Source organism: Hyperolius riggenbachi, chromosome 1 (assembly GCF_040937935.1).
Source record: "Hyperolius riggenbachi isolate aHypRig1 chromosome 1, aHypRig1.pri, whole genome shotgun sequence".
Lineage (NCBI taxonomy): Eukaryota > Metazoa > Chordata > Amphibia > Anura > Hyperoliidae > Hyperolius > Hyperolius riggenbachi.
Window position 1 is genome coordinate 442,272,348 of NC_090646.1, and position 19,890 is coordinate 442,292,237.

General features: G+C 44.9%; 1 protein-coding gene across 3 annotated transcripts in view; it reads right to left on the reverse strand.

The window, feature by feature from the left end:
• Positions 1-19,890, reverse strand: part of RNF31 (ring finger protein 31) — a 55,720-nt gene that overhangs the window by 31,464 nt on the left and 4,366 nt on the right. For 2 of the 3 annotated variants that reach the window (XM_068238137.1, XM_068238147.1), the window contains exons 3-9: positions 10,410-10,553; positions 7,299-7,454; positions 4,179-4,235; positions 2,470-2,518; positions 1,267-1,426; positions 576-1,173; positions 294-491 (exon numbers count right to left, since the gene is read on the reverse strand). In XM_068238137.1, coding sequence (XP_068094238.1) covers positions 294-491; positions 576-1,173; positions 1,267-1,426; positions 2,470-2,518; positions 4,179-4,235; positions 7,299-7,454; positions 10,410-10,553 — 1,362 coding nt within the window. The remainder of the gene's footprint in view (positions 1-293; positions 492-575; positions 1,174-1,266; positions 1,427-2,469; positions 2,519-4,178; positions 4,236-7,298; positions 7,455-10,409; positions 10,554-19,890) is intronic. The other variant, XM_068238157.1, reaches the window with a different exon arrangement.

The following is a 19,890-nucleotide window of genomic DNA, read 5'->3' on the forward strand; positions in this document are numbered from 1 at the left end:
GCAACTACTGTGTATGTGGAATAAAGACTTTTCATCGTTTACTGTGCAAGAGTTTGGTTCACTTTAACCTGCAATCTACTGATCACTCACTTGATCCCACTCAGATTTCAGGTTGTGAAAGGCAATTTACGTCACAATGTTCAGTCTTGGTCCCTTTCCTTACATATCTAAAGCCAGTCATCCACTAACACTTATAGGGAGTATTAAATGTTCTGTAAGTGATTAACTAATCCTCAGTCAGTGTTATAAATAGGCAATTCAGGATGTGTAGCATAGTGATTAACACCTCCTACCTTAATCAAGGCCACTAATTTAGCTCCACTCTCCTTCAGCTGCTTCTGTCTCATCAACTCCTGGTTTTGAGATTGACTCTGTGAGTCCAAAGTGCTCTTCCCTCCAGCAGGAATAACCACTTCACTGGTGCGGGCACACATCTCACAGACATGTCCACTATGTGTATTGCAGAAGGTGCAGTGGGGGCACTGCCAACTCTAGAGATAATGTGACAGTAGTTAAATACATTCTACTGAACATAATAACATACCATATAATTGGGATACACACAACACTGTTACCTCCAATCTTCTCAGTTTTACTTCATGTTCAGTGCTTTCTCTTGCAGATTCGTCACAAACTGCCAAGCTGTTTTTTAAAGAGAGGTCAAAGTCACTGCTGAAGATGTCCTTAACTGGTAAAGCACGGCTATCTCCTGATGGGTATACCTCTGACTTTAGGTTAGTTGGGTCCATGCTATGCAATTTATCACCAAGTGCAACCGGTGTTGCTGTTTTGCTCTCCGACAGCAGTGAGTTTGTATTCCTAGGGCTTGGCATTGTTTTGTAGTGATCTTTAGTTTCTATGCCAGTTTTCCAAGGTAATGATGATGTACTGGGCTCAGGCATTTCTCTTGATGGTTTTCGGGCTAATCGAGGTCTGTCACAAACTGCACAGAGTACAGCAGAAGAGGGGTTCTGTAAGGTGCATGCTTGACACTCCCACATGTCTTTCTGTATGGAGCTGTCTGATACCATGCTAGACATTTGGCTGTTACACCCTCGGGGACGTTCACATGTCATGCATAATACTGAGCCTCCTCTGTTTAATGTGTGACAAGTCATGCATGACCAGGGAGGACGAGAAGACACGTGGGAAATAAACTCCTCCTCCTTGGGCCTTGAAGGAAAAACAAAACCAACAAGATGATAATATGCCAATCTTAAATAACTAAGCTAAAGGCAAAATGACAAACATGCAAGAAAACAGTACCTGAGAGTAGTCGATATGGTGCACGGTGAGCGCCGGTGATTTGATCTGTTGGGGTGACTGTGTACTCTCTGATCACACGCCACACAGAGGGTTTCATTACAGGAAGAGCATAATATGCAATTATTCTTCATACCACAGAGGCTACATCCAGCTGAGGCACCTTTTGAAATACAAATTATTAACTAATCAATAGCTTTGTTTGCAGCATAAGTAATCTGACACATGAATGCATTACAGAGCTCAAATCACTTGTGTGAGTTTTAAATAGAGTAGTTAGAGGTTTTAACATGTCGGTTTATTCATGCTGTCTACATCCTCCATTAGAGGGTACGGCGTCACTCATTCTTTTGGGATCTCCACTGCTTTACTGGTAACCATAGGGGCAGGCAATAAGTGACACCAATAAAAACGTATCTTACAGCCTAGCTGTATTCATTTTCTATTCCTACTACCCTCACATGCTCACTAACACTCAGCATGATATCCCCACCCACAAAACCCAGTTATGCTGATGCAGAATTGCAATGTAATAGCAAAGTAGTGACACTGAGGTCTCTGTCAGCCTTGGGAGCCAGGCTGCCAAATGATTGCTACAGCCCAGCATTCTACTGTTACTTCTGAGTGGGGGCATGCCACTTGTGTCATTCCAAAGAGGAGTGGCTATTACAGCCAGTGATCATCCCCTTCCAGTCTAGGTGGGGTGGGGGGGCGATGCTAGATCAGCATGGGAGGTTCTGGGACACAGCGCAGGGGGCTTATGGAGGGGCAGAACCAGTAAAGTGCAATAAACGCTAAAGTGCAATGCAGAGTGGGAATAGCGTGATCTCAAACATTGAGTGTAATGGAGGTCTTGGTGGGTAGTTTAATTAAAGAGAAAGGGTAGAATGAAACTAAAGACAAGACACATGTATATTGCGCTTTCCACCTGGTGGACTCAAAGCACAAGAGCTTCAGCCAGTAGGGCTCGCTTTAAAGGAAGTTGAATGAGGGAGTCTTGCCCAAGGTCTCCTCACTGTATAGGTGCAGGCTTACTGAACAGGAAAAGCAGAGATTTGAACCCTGGTCTCGTGTGTCAGAGGCAGAGCCCTTACTTAACCAGTACACGATCCAGCCACCGCTAACTAAAAAAGTCTGCAGAAATGCATTATTCTTTAACTAGATATTTTTAACTATAAATTCACTGTAAATAAGTATCTTTTTTACCTGACTTGTGAGGTTGTGAGATGGGAATGGAATCTGTAACCAAGGACTGCTAGAAGGGCAGAAAACAATACAAAGCATTTTAAAGAAGATAGCTGTGTTTTAAAACATTCCTTCTGCAATCTTTTGTGTATTCAAAATACAGAGAATGATTATGCATAATACATTTCTGCCTGAAAATATCCTAATAAGTTACCAGACCTCATTTAAATCTAAATTGGAGACAGATAGTATTATTGGACAAACACAAAACATTTTAAATTACCATGTCTTAACGTAAAAATTATTTACAAAACCTAAGCTATTGATGGAAAAATCGTGTGATCTTCTAGGTAGGACACATCTTCAACTGATCAATAAACCTGAATTCCTGTACCATTGGCATACGCCTACTGTCCTACAAAACAGGGCACAATAAACTTGACTTGCTACGGTTTTCCAAGGCTGTAGAGCAGTGAAGTGCTGTTCAATAATAACACTGCAATCCTCACATGGGACATACCAAGGACTACTGAAAATGTAGTGAAAAAGCAGATGTGACATCTAATTTAAGTGAATACATCTGTGGAGGTAACATTTTGTGATAAATTCAGTTTTTTTTTATTTCTTATGCGTGCGTCTAACTAACAGAATGGCTACCTTTGACTAACTTTTAAATCCTTTCTGCAGTATGATCTAAGATGATTCAGGGAAGGTTTGCAATGTTTTGCCACCTAATAGCAGATCATTTCTTAAAGCATTCCTGAAGTGACATGTGACATGGTTTGATTCACTAAAGACCATTAATTTTAGTTTGTGCAGAAAGTGCACGTTAAGATTACAGACATTCATGCAACGTACTTATTGACTTACAAAAATTTGCGCAAGTCGCTATGTTAATTGCATAAATGTCGGTTATCTTAACACGCACTATTTGCATATGTTAAGATTAATATTCTTTAGTGAATCAACCCCATGATGAGATAACCATAGGTACATATAGTGCTAGTTCTAATTGTCTGAAGTCCTTTTCTGTTTTCCAGTACAGGAAGAGTAAAAGAAGGTAATCCATGCAAAAAAAAGGTTGTGGAACAGCTTGTGAAATAAGTCCCCTGAAAAGTAAATGAAAGCCAAAAGAGTGTTATTTGTGAAGGAAAAGGCAGACAATGTGGTTTTATGGCAGGAAAGTTCAAAGGGTCATTATTTCTGCTTCTTTTTCAGCTTAACAAGGCAGAATGTGCATTCTAAGCAGTAGCTGTGACAGTCTGATGCAAACTTTAAAATGAAATCATTAAGTGACCATGCAGCTTTCCAGGTGGCATAAGCTGTCAGTCAAGTGATGTCAGGCAATTGTGACAGCAGGATATCGCAAAAGGGCAGAACATGCAGCATGGACTGTCATTGGGACCTATGATATTAGATCTACTATGATAGTGGCTTCCACTGGGGTTGTAAAGAGGAAAAGGTAGGTGAACTGCATAACTTTATTAAGTGGTAAAGTATTTTTTTTTTCAACTTTGGCCACTGAAAATGACTTTTCCAAGGATTTTTACAAAAATTCACCTCATGCAGTCTATCACAAAACAGAAAATATCAAAACTATGTAAACACATTGCACTGACAAGTAAGGGATGATGAAAGTGGAAACAATTTTGTTTACTTGTACTTTTACTTGTACTTGAGTTTCCCATTATTTACCACAATTTTAGCTTTATTCCTGCCTTATATCTCACCTGTGGCAGTTTTGCTCCCAGGTCTCGTACAGCTTCTTCTTGATGTGGGTGTGAATTCTGCAAGGGAAATTCATTGCAAAGGTACATCAGCATTTTAGTGATTTTATGTCAACAGAATCATTTTTCATTTAATATGCACCACGGTGACACAGTTTTTCTTTGCGTAATAGCACTATTTGCAACATTGTTTATCATGCAGTTATGATGTACAGTTTTTAATCTAATATTTAGTACATTCTGGTAAAGAAAATCAACTATTGGCAACAAAAATCCTTACTGTATCTTGAATTTAAATGGTAAATGTGCCAGTAAAGTTATGCAAAGCACTGTAATAATTCCAGTAATAAACTGTAGGCTTCCAAACCTGCTGTTCTTCATGAACGATACAATTCGGCAAAGCGATCATTCTTTCCAATCATTGGTTTATCGATTGAAAATGATCCGTTCGGTCCACTAATGGACAAAAATCTAACAAATCCGATCGGATTAATGAAATAGTTTTTTTGGATCAATCGCGCCAATCTGATGGGTTTGATTAGGAGATATTCGTCAGTTAGTGGTCCTGAACGATTGTTTCAGATCGATGATACGAATGATCAGAAAAGAACTATCATTTGGCAAATTGTATCGCTAATGTCCACGTTAAAACCGTATACATTCATTATATTTTAGTCACCCAACATGATAGTTTGTAATCACCTTATTTGAAAATATAGCAGGAGTATAGACGTGGCCAAATTTATGCTATTTCCACCCCTGGGCCAACTTCTTCTTCTTGCGACTTTTCCACGTGTAGCAGCCCCCTCTTCCATGTCTAGCAAATAGGTACAAAAAGCTGCCCCCTACCGTGTGTTCATTCTCATTGCAGCTTCCCCTCTCTATTAGCAGCTTCTTTTTCCATATGCAGCAATATCTTTTCCGTGTCCAGCAGCCCCCTTGGGCAGCAGCTGCTCAAGGCCCAGGCCTATAGGGCCTTTCCAGAAATCCAGCCGTGAGTATAGCTGTCGTAGAACATCGTTAGTGGTACAGTTTTATATGACACTAAAACATGGCTCCTCCTGTGCGTTCTCCCCACAACCCATATATGGAATAACAGGCTGAGTGACATTTCCTGAGTGAGTACAGAGCTTCCAGAAAGACTGCTAAGAACAGGTAGTAATTTGTATGCAGTCCAGATTTTAACCCACCTGACTGCTCTATGGCCTCTGCATTGAGCTGGTACATGACAATTAAGGGGACATCACTGGATTTCCAGTCCAGCAAATATATTTCAACATCAGAAACACTTCCGTTAGCTATATTGGTGTGTAGCCCACCGTCCCACTGAGGCTTAGCCTAGGCTTTTTATTATGCAGAATTTTACACCCCCTTCCTGAGCATTCTGGGATACCAGAGACCTTTTTTACTGGCATTAGATCTTTCAGCAAACAAACATTCTGCTGCGATAACCTACCAGTACTAAACATGTTGCCACCTGTCCAACACTAACCCCCCCTTCTCCTCTGCCTAACACTAACCTCTCCACTCTGATGCCCAACATTAACCTCTCCGATGCCTGACATTAACCTTTCCTTTCCAAATACTTACACTAACCTCCTTTCTCCTATGCCCAACACTACGCTCCCCTCTCCACTCCTATGACAAACACTACACTCTCCTGTGCCATACACTTACCTCATCTCTCCAATTCCTAATACTTACCTCCTCTCTCCAATTCCTAATACTAACCTCCTCTCTCCAATGCCTAACACTAACCTCATCTCTCCAACGCTTAACACTAACCTCATCTCTCCAACGCCTAACACTAACCTCATCTCTCCAATGCCTAACACTAACCTCATCTCTCCAACGCCTAACACTAACCTCATCTCTCCAACGCCTAACACTAACCTCATCTCTCCAACGCCTAACAATAACCTCATCTCTCCAACGCCTAACACTAACCTCATCTCTCCAACGCCTAACACTAACCTCATCTCTCCAACGCCTAACACTAACCTCATCTCTCCAACGCCTAACACTAACCTCATCTCTCCAACGCCTAACACTAACCTCATCTCTCCAACGCCTAACACTAACCTCATCTCTCCAACGCCTAACACTAACCTCATCTCTCCAACGCCTAACACTAACCTCATCTCTCCAACGCCTAACACTAACCTCATCTCTCCAACGCCTAACACTACCCTCATCTCTCCAACGCCTAACACTAACCTCATCTCTCCAACGCCTAACACTAACCTCATCTCTCCAACGCCTAACACTAACCTCATCTCTCCAACGCCTAACACTACCCTCTCCTGAGCCAAACACTAACCTCCTATCTCCTCTGCCTAACCCTAACCTCATCTCTCCAATGCCTAATACTAACATCTCTCTAATGCCTAATACTAACCTCATCTCTCCAATGCCTAACACTAACCTCATCTCTCCAACGCCAAACACTAACCTCATCTCTCCAACGCCTAACACTAACCTCATCTCTCCAACGCCTAACCTCATCTCTCCAACGCCTAACACTAACCTCATCTCTCCAACGCCTAACACTAACCTCATCTCTCCAACGCCTAACACTAACCTCATCTCTCCTATGCCTAACACTAACCGCATCTCTCCTATGCCTAACACTACCTTCTCCTGTGCCAAACACTGTCTTCCTATCTCCACTGCCTAACACTTACCTCATCTCTCCAATTCCTAATACCAACCTCCTCTCTCCAATGCCTTACTAACCTCATCCCTCCAATTCCTAATACTAACCTTATCTCTCCAATGCCTAATACTTACCTCATCTCTCCAATGCCTAACACTACCCTCTCCTGTGCCAAACACTGTCCTCCTATCTCCTCTGCCTAACTAACTGACCTACTAACCTCCTCTCTCCAATGCCTAAAACTAACATCATCTCTCCAATTCCTAATACTAACCTCATCTCTCCAATTCCTAATACTAACCTCATCTCTCCTATACCTAACATCAACTTCACCTCTCATATGCCTAACACTAATCTCAATTATTTGATGGCTAATACTAGATCTTCTGATTAATAGGCATTCATGCGGATTATGAGGTAGGCAGGCTAATACACAAGTACCCACCTAACTAATACACAATACTCACAGAGACTAGAAGGTTGAGCTCCCGATAAAGGATAATGACATCAGCAGTTACAGCTGCAACGTTTGCACTGTCAGGCTCTTGCATAGATTCTGGAAAGCTAAGTCCATCTGGAAGAGAATGTGTGTATCCATATAGTGACAGCACATGGCGACCACCCTAGACAGGCAGAAGGAAAAATCAGGAGTTACCAACAATTCATGACACAAGAACAGATATGCAAATACAAGGACTGACAGAACAGAAAGGTGGTTTATTAAATTAAAAACACAACAAATGAAATAAATTAAAATAATTTTACCTTTAAAGGTAAAGTAATATTGTTAAGGTTTTCTGTCCAATTAATGTGCTAAAGCCATTTTTTTTGTTCCTAAAGACACAGTTTGGGCAGCCCTCTCCTAAATCACATTATTTGTGATGGATGCCCTTAGTAACCAATGGTTGGGGCATTTCACGACTAAAAATTCAAAAGCTGCGGGATGGTGAGATATCTCAAACTCTCGAGATAAGCTGATTCATCTGCGCTGGTTTCATCAGATATTATACTCCTGTTTAAATCTCTAAGTTTTCGAGAGGTGTAAGTGATATTTGATGGAGGTGTGGGCAAAGCCTGGGCACATTTGAGCATATGACCTGGGACTGCCCCTGTATCCAAAAATTTGGGGACAAAATATTGACAATTATGACAGATAAGTTGAGTCTGTAATCTGAAAAATTGTGACTCAATGAGGAAAAAAGTAAGTAGGAAAAAATCGCAAACGAAGAGCACCACAAACTCCCGGAAGCGCCAGTGAAATCATCAATGCAAGTGTGCTCCCCGCCTAAGAGTATACGATGCAGTTAGAAATGATTGTTTACTAGGAATTGTCACTGAGATGCAAAGCGTCTTAACCTCTTCAGGACCACAGGCTTTACCCCCCCTAAAGACCAGGCTATTTTTCACAAAAATGGCCACTGCAGCTTTAAGAGCTCAATGCAGGGCCGCACAACTCAGCACACAAGTGAATCCCCCCCCTCCTTTTGCTCCCCCAACGTATGTTTTTACAAATATTTATTTATTTTTGTAATATTTTTTACCTCCCCCCCCCCCCCCTTTTCCCCTCCCTCCACCAGCCAATCAGTGCGATCGGCTGTGATAGGCTTCAGCCTGTCACAGCGGATCGCTTTTGTCCCTCTGAAGAGGACAGCCGAGTGACACGGCTGTCCCCTGTACAGCGCTGCCTAATATCGCAGTGCTCTGCGTACTAAATAGACGGCGGTCGCCGTCTAACAGTCTCCTAATGGCGATCGCCGCTGGGAGACTGAAGGTAGAGCGGAGCTCCGCCTACCAAGCAGGAGATGCGTGCAATCTCCTGCAAAAGCCAGCCCCAGGACTTTACGCCGATCGGCATTAGGCGGTCCTGGGCTGCCATGCCTATCAGTGTGACGTGGTCCAACAATGGTTAAATTGATGTGGGATTATGCAAATGTATGCAACTTGAAAATAGACCAGTCCAATCAAAGGGGAATTTGACAGGATATATTTTTTTTTTTATTTGCATACTAATTTTTCAGCTCGGAATGATTTGCATCTCATTGACCATCCCTACTGTTTACTTTGAGCCAGTTCACATGACCACATTGTATACTGCAATCTGTGGTTTTCTAAATACAGTTTCAGCAGTGAATAAAGCCTGGTACACACTTTCAACTATCAATCACTGGCCAATCACTGACCAATTTTACCACCTCCATTTAGTATGAAGGTCAATAAATATATTCGATTGTGTAGGAAAAACCCTCATAATACATAGAGGTGGTAACATGCATAATCTTGCAGAAGTGGTATTGTGAACAAGCTTTATAGTGCACACACATCCAATTTTGATTGGCCAATTTTACCACTTTCAAGTTTAAGAAAGTAGTTGTGAAAGTTTTCCCAGTATCAGCAGTAAGATATGAAGAGCAGTTGTGCAGAGGTCTGATGCAGTTTTACCAAGTAAAAATTAGTGTCCATGTTAAACACGTGACACGTGGCAAGTGCCGAATGACAGTCAGACAGCAGAGGAGAAGACACTAGTGCACACTAACTGTCAACACTGGCACTGCTCACAGTACAGCAGTTCTGTAGAAAGCTAACACGGTACTACTACTCTAACAACTACTAGCACTGACTGCTGTACTACAGTACTAACTACACAATAACACAGTAATCCTATCCCCTAATCCCTAAACTAACCTATACCTAAGGCTAATCGCTGGCCAGCAGGCAGCAGCTGGCCTGTGCACACTGCACAGCACACACACAGACACATAGCAGCTGCATGCAGCACACACTGACTGTCACACAAATGACATCAAGCTGATTAATGATTTAACAATAGTGAAGTGATAGTGAAGGGGTTAATCACTTAACAGCTTTCGGTTTATCACTGGGTACAGCCCTTACTAGGCTAGCAGCACTGCAGCACACACTAATTGCCACACTATGACATCAATCAAGCTAATTAACGATTTAACAATATTGTAGTGATAGTAGTGAAGGGGTTAATCACTGAACAGCTTAGGTTTATCACTGCGTACAGCCCTTTGTAGGCCATCAGCACTGGAGCATGTCTCACAGTGAGCATTCAGCAAGCTAGGACGATCTGTCTCATCATGGCAGCCCTCCTTATTGTACAGGGGGGCTGGCCAGTGTTCCTTTCTGTGATTGGGTGCCAGGGCTTAGGCTGCGAGGCCTCTGATTGGCTCAATGAGGTCAGGTGGGGCTGGCCAAGGTTCCCCTCTGTGATTGGTTGCTAGGGATTCTGCTGGGAGCCCTCTGATTGGATCCAGGACGTCATCTCCTTCGTTACAGTATTTCGGATCCAGATACCCGCAATATCCGCAGATAGCTATCCGGATTTGGGCCCAGGTATCCGGAATCTGAATCCGGTCAGATAGCCCCCAAAAGTTCGGATATCCGGTTTACCTGGATATCCGGATGAGCAGCACTGATGCTTAGTTTGGGATGCATTTTATCGGCAAAGTTTCGACTAAAATAGGTGTACTCTAAAATAAATATGATGGTAATACTTCTAAATAAATGTCCACTGAAAAAACACACTGATTGTAATTTATTAGAAGATATGGTACCTCAATAGCATCCACTGTGGTCTTGAAAACAGGGTTGTTAAACTTAACACTTCTCCAGAACTTAGGCCTGTGTGACGAGAGAAGGTTCTTGCCATACTTCTCCAGGATATTCAGAGCAGTAATAACGGACCGCAGATATGGCTCCTGGAAGAGTGTATGACATGTTAACATTAAACATTTAATAGATGACTGCTACCGTCTTTCCCTGAAAATAGGACCTAGCTTATATTTCAAACATGCTTGAAATGTAAGCCCTCCCCCAAAATAAGACCTAGCTTATTGCAAGGAGGGCAGCTCACTGGTCTCTCCTTGACAATGGCTGCTCTTGTCATGTGGCGCGTGCACGTCCTGGCGCATCACATGACAAGAGCTGCCATTGTCAAGGAAAGGAAGCCGGGCGCTGCTGAGGAGAGATGTTAACACTGGCAAGTTGGAAGCCAGTGAGTTTCTTTTGCTGTATCGGTAATGCTCTGCTTGCCAGTCTGCAGGGGGAGGGAAGGAGCAAAGGGGGGACATTTCAGGGAACAAAGGAGGAAATGCTCTGCATGCCATAAGTTTGCCTGCAGAGGGAGGGATTGCCTATACTGGGGACCGGGAGACCTGACTACAGGGAAGGACATCAGGGAGGAAGGGAACTGGCTGAGGGCTGCGGCTGGGCACCGGGACACAAAATTTTACTACAGGGAGCACATAGCGTCACCCAGGGCTGGTTCTCTCATGAAGCAAGGTGAAACACTTGCATCAGTATATACCGTATATACTCGCAAGCAAGCCGACCCGCATGTAAGTCGACCTCCCAACTTTTACCTGAAAAAAACAGGAAAAAATGATTGACCCCCATATAAGCCGGGGGTAGGAAATGCTGGCCGCGTGATCCCCCCCCAGTGTGTCCCAGTATAGCTAGTATAGTGCCCAGTATGGGTAGGTAGTCCCCAAGTATAGCTAGTAAAGTGCCCAGTATAGCTAGTATAGTGTCCCAGTATGGGTAGGTAGCGACTCAGTATCGCTAGTATAGTGCCCAATATGGGTAGGTAGTCCCCCAGTATAGCTAGTAAAGTGCCCAGTATAGCTAGTATAGCGTCCCAGTATAGCTAGTATAGCGTCCCAGTATGGCTAGTATAGCGGCCCAGCATGGCTAGTATAGCGGCCCAGCATGGCTAGCATAGCGGCCCAGCATGGCTAGCATAGCGGCCCAGCATGGCTAGCATAGCGGCCCAGCATGGCTAGCATAGCGCCCCAGCATGGCTAGCATAGCGCCCCAGCATGGCTAGCATAGCGCCCCAGCATGGCTAGCATAGCGCCCCAGTATGGCTAGCATAGCGCCCCAGTATGGCTAGCATAGCGCCCCAGTATGGCTAGCATAGCGCCCCAGTATGGCTAGCATAGCGCCCCAGTATGGCTAGCATAGCGCCCCAGTATGGCTAGCATAGCGCCCCAGTATGGCTAGCATAGCGCCCCAGTATGGCTAGCATAGCACCCCAGTATGGCTAGCATAGCGCCCTAGTATAGCTAGCATAGTGCCCCAGTATGGGTAGGTAGTCCCCCAGTATAGCTAGTAAAGTGCCCAGTATAGCTAGTAAAGTGCCCAGTATAGCTAGTATAGTGTCCCAGTATAGCTAGTATAGTGTCCCAGTATAGCTAGTATAGTGTCCCAGTATAGCTAGCATAGTGTCCCAGTATAGCTAGCATAGTGTCCCAGTATAGCTAGCATAGTGTCCCAGTATAGCTAGTATAGTGTCCCAGTATGGGTAGGTAGCGACCCAGTATAGCTAGTATAGTGCCCAGTATAGCTAGTAAAGTGCCCAATATGGGTAGGTAGTCCCCCAGTATAGCTAGTATAGTGTCCCAGTATGGCTAGTATAGTGTCCCAGTATGGCTAGTATAGTGTCCCAGTATGGCTAGTATAGTGTCCCAGTATGGCTAGTATAGTGTCCCAGTATGGCTAGTATAGTGCCCAGTATGGCTAGTATAGTGCCCAGTATGGCTAGTATAGTGCCCAGTATGGCTAGTATAGTGCCCAGTATGGCTAGTATAGTGCCCAGTATGGCTAGTATAGTGCCCAGTATGGCTAGTATAGTGCCCCAGTATGGCTAGTATAGTGCCCCAGTATGGCTAGTATAGTGCCCCAGCATGGCTAGTATAGTGCCCCAGCATGGCTAGCATAGTGCCCCAGCATGGCTAGCATAGTGCCCCAGCATGGCTAGCATAGTGCCCCAGCATGGCTAGCATAGTGCCCCAGCATGGCTAGCATAGTGCCCCAGCATGGCTAGCATAGTGCCCCAGCATGGCTAGCATAGTGCCCCAGCATGGCTAGCATAGTGCCCCAGCATGGCTAGCATAGTGCCCCAGCATGGCTAGCATAGTGCCCAGTATAGCTAGCATAGTGCCCAGTATAGCTAGCATAGTGCCCCAGTATAGCTAGCATTGTGCCCAGTATGGCTAGTATAGTCCCAGTATGGGTAGGTGGGTGGGTAGGTAGTGCCCCTCCCCGCTCCCCTCGCGGCCGCCGCTGCTATTACCTTAGGCGGCGCCGCTTCCTCTATCCCTGTCCTGCTCCGGTAACTAACTCACAGCAGCGCACCCCTCGGTGGCTGCTGTGATGGCGGAGGAAACCATAGAGAGCAGCTTCCTGTAGCGGCAATGTGTATCGCCGTTACTATGGGAACCGCTCTCTATGGTTTCCTCCGTCATCACAGCAGCCACCGAGGGGCGCGCTGCTGTAAATTAGTTACCGGAGCAGGACGGGGTTAGAGGAAGCGGTGCCGCCTAAGGTAATAGCAGCGGCGGCCGCGGTGGGAGCGGGGAGGGGCACTACCTACCCACCCACCTACCCATACTGGCACATGACTCGCAAGCAAGCCGACCCCCCAACTTTTGGGCCACTTTTGGGGGGTGAAAAATTCGGCTTGCTTGCGAGTATATACGGTACTCAAGGACATGCACACCATGGGCTTGATTCAGCAAACGGTGCTGACCCAGTTAGCACGCATAAAGACTTTGGACGTGATAGCTAGTGTGCTAACTAGGTTACAGAATCCAACAATGTATCAGTGCGCTCACTCAATAGTCCCAAAAAGAGTCCTTTTACTTAAAGAGTAACTGTCAGGCTGCAGAAGCTAATTTAAACCTCTATTCTCCTGTGTTAAACAGTTTAGACAGAAGCCAAAAGACATTACTAAAGATAAAAATCTCTCTTACATTTAATGTGTGCTTATCACCAAAGCTAAGCTCCTAAGGAGGACGCAAGCCGCATTCCATACTGCAAAGCATTCTGGGGCCCTCCCCTCGGCTGCTAAGGAGAAGACGGGATCAAGTTTCAGCAGCTTCTAAACTCACAGCACAGATAAATCTCCGGGAAGATTACTCTGCAGGAGTCCGCTATTGTTCCTAGCCACATGGCTCATTAATATTCACTGCACACTGTGTTATTCTGTAGGAGCTGTTCTGTGATCAGAAGCAGGCAGGACATGACGACACATTTGGCTTCACAAACATGGAACCTGCCATGGGCTGTCAGGAGCATCATTCTCTGCATATACTATATACAAATTCTGTGAAATCCAAACGTGGACAGTGAAATGCATATGTAATGTAAGTACAGCCAATCTTTAGCTACTGATATATGTGTTTATTTTCTCTGAGACCTTATACCTAACAGCTCCTCTTTAACAAAATGAGTCCTCTGGATCGCAGCGTCAGTCACCAAGCATGAGATGTAGTCCAGATATTCCACCGAGACACTGCGCTCCCAGCTTCAGAATGCCTTCATTACAGGATTATAGCTCGGGAAGGGAGACATAAAGAAACATAGCATAATACTGCTTCGATAGCTTGATCCTTCCCACAACACCCAGTGCTGCAAGCAAACAAACTTGTGTATAGACACCACACGGGTATCACAGGTCCTCACCATATAGTGTGGCTGCCAGGTCACAGACAGCTAGATAAGCCTTATATATCGACAAATTTTTACAGCCTGTTGTGAGCCAATTACCTTATCTGATAAAAGACACCAAGCAAATGATCCAGGAGGTAGAAAAAATACGTGTGCAGGAGGATGACATTTTGGTGACGGCAGATGTGGCCTCACTATACACTATAATACCACATGATCAAGGGATGAGGGCAGTTGAAAAGGCCCTAGGGAATGAGGGGAATATAAAAGGGGAGCAAATTCTGTTTATACTAAAGCTACTGGATTTTGTGTTACGTCACAATTATTTTTGGTACGCCGGGGAGTTTTTTCGGCAGATCACGGGATGTGCTATGGGGGCGAAATTCGCCCCAAGCCTGGCGAACATTTTTATGGATGAGTGGGAGAGGAGTGTCCTGGATGATTACAGGAGTAACCCAGTAAGACACTGGTTTCGTTATATAGACGACTTGTGCGTTATATGGAGGGGTAATGAAGAAAATTTGAATGAATATTTTGAATGGCTTAATCATAATCAAAAAGGGATTAGACTTACTGTGGAACATGATAGAAACAGAATTTGCTTCCTAGATTTGGATTTATATAAAAAGGGGGACAGGTTACAGATGAGGACACACTTCAAAAAGACGGATAGAAACGGATATATTCCGTATTCTAGCTGCCACCACAAGAAGTGGCTAACAAATATTCCCAAAGGGCAGATGTATAGGATCCGACGTAATTGCACTGAGATCACTGACTTTAGAGAGCAAACAGACATGTTGATCGATAGGTTTGTAGAGAAGGGTTATGATAGAGAGACACTTATACAAATACGTGAGGCCACAGAAAGGCAGGACAGAGGACTAATGGTGATGTCAGGTGGAGGTGGACGAAGAAGAGAGGATAGATATGATTATGCGGTGACCTTGGACTACAACTGTAGACATGCGGAGGTAGAAAAGGTTTTTAAGAAACATTGGGGGGTTTTGAGGGCTGATAAGGTTTTGGGGAAGGTGATACCTGCACAACCACGTTTCTTATATAGAAGGGCCAAAAATCTACAGCAGATTCTGGTCCCAAGCTTCGTAGATGGCCCCAAAATCAGCAGGGGAGATTTGGGGGGGAATAAAGGTTTTTTTCCTTGTCGAGATTGTGTTGGATGTAGGGAAGCTCGACCAAATAGGGGAAATGGGTTTATGGGGAATGTCAATAACAAGAATTATGTAATCAGAGATTGCATTACCTGTAACACAAGTCACATTGTATACATGTGCTGGTGTCCCTGTGGGCACCAGTACATTGGCAGGACCACTAGGAGGCTGAAGGAACGAATCGGTGAACATGTAAGGAATATTAAGAAAGGGAATAATGGGCACAATCTGTCCAAACACTTTGCTGAGAAACATGGATGCGACCCCAGGTTAATGAAATTCTGTGGTATTGATAGGCTGCGAGCCAAGTGGCGGGGCTGTAATAAAATGAGGGAGCTGTCCAGGATGGAGTCGCGCTGGATATACGAGATGAAAACTCTACATCCAAGAGGTCTGAATGTTGAGTTTGACCTCAATTGTTTCATTTCTGATGACTGAGAGTGGGATACATGCATGCCCCCCTTTTAAGTTTGGGACATGCATGTGTCCCACGGGTTGGTGTTTTGGGGGGAGGGGGGTGGGGTGGGGATATGCTTTGTGGGTTGGTAGTGGGATGGATGATGCCAGGCAGGGGGTGAGGGACAGGGGGATGGACAGCCAGCCATGACTATTGTGTGGCTGGCTTGCCCAACGTTTGGGATGAATCGTTGTTTAGATTGATTGGGAGAGTGGGCATGTGGCTATTCTATTAAGAACTTGGATTTGGGAGTCATTATGTACTGAATATGCTGGAATTGTAATGATTTCATTAAGTGGATATATGTATGCTAACGTATGTGGAGACTGTTTTATTTGTGTCATCAAGGGTTTGAGGAGAGTGTGAGTAGAGAGATGTGGGTAGCATTGGACGTGCATTAAGTCCAATCACTGCTGAATTTGAGCCAATCTCCGTAGCAGACGTTTGGCATGAGTAAGTGATTGGCTTAGGAGTTACGGAGCATCCACGATATGATGGAGCTGGGCGGGACCTCATACGTCTTAATGACGGTATGCTTTCCGTAAGGATTGCGGAGGTTGGGCTGTAATAGATGGATTCTAGCCTTGCCCAGTCTGACGTGGATAGAAGGGTTGTGGGTAATTTGGCAACGCTGATAGGCGGAAGTAGCGTAATATGGAAGGGCGGAAGCTGTCTAGCGGCCATGTTGGATATGGGCAGGATAGCCCATTGGATGAGATAGTGGGATACATGAGATTTAAGGCGCCGGCCTGGACACACGCCTCAAGCCCCTGATGAGTGCGCATGCACGAAACGCGTAGGGCGGAGCTACAGGCGTGCAGAGCTGGCGTGGAGGACATTGTTTTATGCTTGTATTTATCCGGAACATGTGAGTGCACTGGTTTTAAAACTTTTAAATTAAAGTACGTTTTTACACTATATGAGGCTCTTTAGTTCATCAGGCAATCAGAGTAAAGGATGTATTAAAGATCCATCTGCAGAGAAGACGTTCTTGATGTGATATGAGAGTATGAAAAGCGTTTATGCTGTCTTATAATTTGGATAGCATTTGGAATAGGTGAGAGTCCATGTGTGTTGGTGTTGGGATATCCAGGAGTGTCACTTATTGCGGAGGAGAAAGTACCTGTCTATTTGGTGGCACTATAAGGCTTATCTAGCTGTCTGTGACCTGGCAGCCACACTATATGGTGAGGACCTGTGATACCCGTGTGGTGTCTATACACAAGTTTGTTTGCTTGCAGCACTGGGTGTTGTGGGAAGGATCAAGCTATCGAAGCAGTATTATGCTATGTTTCTTTATGTCTCCCTTCCCGAGCTATAATCCTGTAATGAAGGCATTCTGAAGCTGGGAGCGCAGTGTCTCGGTGGAATATCTGCTAACTAGGTTAGCACAGTTTACTGAATTCAAGTCCCGGGTGCAAAAACTTTGCGTGCACACAGCACAGTGCGCACGAAGCGTCGCATCGCGGTGCGACCAAAATGGTGCACCCGATGCGTCTATAAGGTCGCATTGGGTGATGTGAATTTATCATGCCTAAACTAACTTTAGGCGTGATATAGGGCTTTTCACAGGCGTGCTAACACTTAGCACGGTTTACTAAATCAAGCCCCATGTGTGAACTCAAAAAGTCCTTTATCAATGGGATATAGCATAAAAGTTAATCAGCAACAGAAGAAAAGTGGCAGCCGCCACTTTGCTTCTGTTGCTGATTTACTTTTATGCTGTATCCCATTGATAAAGGACATTTTGAGTTTGATAAAGGACTTTTTGAGTTCTAAATGACAACATCTAGGTAATATGGGCGGTTAATGTTCTCCTATATCTCGCTCTGATGTTGCATTTCATGCATTGTCTATCCAAACTATGTGTATATTTTCATTTTGCATTTGTGTATTGTCAAATTATTTCTATTATTTAGTATTTATATAGCACCAACATCTTCCAAAGCGCTGTACAGAGTATATATTGTCTTGTCACTTAGGCCCGGTTCACATTAGCGGTTGTTTGCCAAACGGACCGGATGACCTGACCGGATCCGGACCGGATCCGGATCGGAACCGTACGGTTCTGATCCGGATCCGGTCAGGTTGCATCAGGTGGTAATCAGGATGCGATCCGGATCCGTTTGGCAAAGTTAACGTAAAAAAAAAAAAAAATGTTGGGGTCTGGGAGGTCAGCAGAAGGGGGACCTGTGGAATCAGGCCCTCTGCTGTTTAGCACTCACCTCCACCTCCGACATGCTGCCAACATCCTGCCAACATCTCCAGCTCGTGCTGCTCCACTCCAAAATGCTTGCCCATGTGTCCCCAGCCAATATCGCCGCAAAAATCCGCATAGGAAGTGGGGTAGAACATCCGGATTTCTCAGCCAGTGTGTTGTGCGGCCTCCGGTTCCCATTTGTTTGTATTAGCCGGATGGTGCAGTCCGGCTCCGCCCCGGATACGGCTGCCGGAGGGGCCGGATGAAAAAATAGCGCATGTTGGAACGGAGGCCGGAGTCCGGATCCGGCCCGGATCCGGTCCGGCTCCGGTTCTGCAGAACGGACCCATGTGAACGGACGCATAGGCTTTAATTGCTATGCCGTGCGTCCGTTCCGTCCGTTCTGCAGGCGGTGCGGCTCCGGCACGGCGATTCCGGAGGGCCACCGCAAGTGTGAACCGGGCCCCTCTGAGGGGTTCACAATCTAATCCCTACCATAGTCTTATGTCTATGTACTGTATGTATTGTGTAGTGTATGTATTGTAGTCTAGGGCCAATTTAGGGGGAAGCCAATTAACTTATCTGTACGTTTTTGGGATGTGAAAGGAAACCGGAGAACCCGGAGGAAAACCGCGTAGACACGGAGAGAACATACAAACTCCATGCAGGTGTTGACCTGGCTGGGATTCGAACCGGGGATCCAGCGTTGCAAGGCAAGAGCAGTAACCACTACGCCACCGTGCGGCCCAAGGTAGCAATATAATCTTATGGTTGTACCAGTATCTGCTATAGTTGCCGTTATGCAGGATTCATTATATTTATCTTGTACTATCACAAGTGAATCTGATTATTGTTACTACTGCTGATGTTTATGTAAATTTGTATATTTGTTACTTGTTCACTGACCGATTGTTTGGTCCTTCGCAAAATATATGCTTTCAATGCAAATGTATTCACATGGTGTGCATGTCCTTGTATATATACTGTTACTATAGCTATATTGACACTGAACCCAATAATTGTATACTATAAACATTTTTAAGTAGGGGTGTGCATCCTTAGACTTGTCTTTCCTAAAACACTTGCATCAGGTGCAGAGAGAATGCAGGAACAGCATGTTTGTACTGTGTGTTTACACTTACAGCATGCTAAATTCAACACACACAAGCAATAGAACACAGCAGTACATGCATCCAGCTACATTTAAAGTGGTCAGCACTTGCTCATCAGCCAATCAGGATGCACTATCATACACCCTTTACCTGCCATACCACATCTAGCAGCCATTAGCATTCAGATGGGAGGCTTCAGTTGGACGCCATCGCAAGAGAGAGGTCCGGGGCCCCTGGCCATAGTGCGAACCAATCGTGTGTTTTTAAACGTTTTCTTTCAGCTCTAGGACATGGCGGACAGGTGAGCGGTTAGGGAGGGACCCCTGTGGGAGGGATGCCTGCACGGGGCGGTCCTGCTAGCGACGCAATCTTGCGATGGCGTCCAACTGAAGCCTCCGACCTGAATGCTAATGGCTGCTAGATGTGGTATGGCAGGTAAAGGGTGTATGATAGTGCATCCTGATTGGCTGATGAGCAAGTGCTGACCACTTTAAATGTAGCTGGATGCATGTACTGCTGTGTTCTATTGCTTGTGTGTGTTGAATTTAGCATTCAGTATGGAGGCAGTGTTGGTGGGTTTTCTGGATGTGAGAGGTCCAGAGCCTGGGTGTGAGAGGTCCAGGCCCACCTGCACTCCCCTCAAGG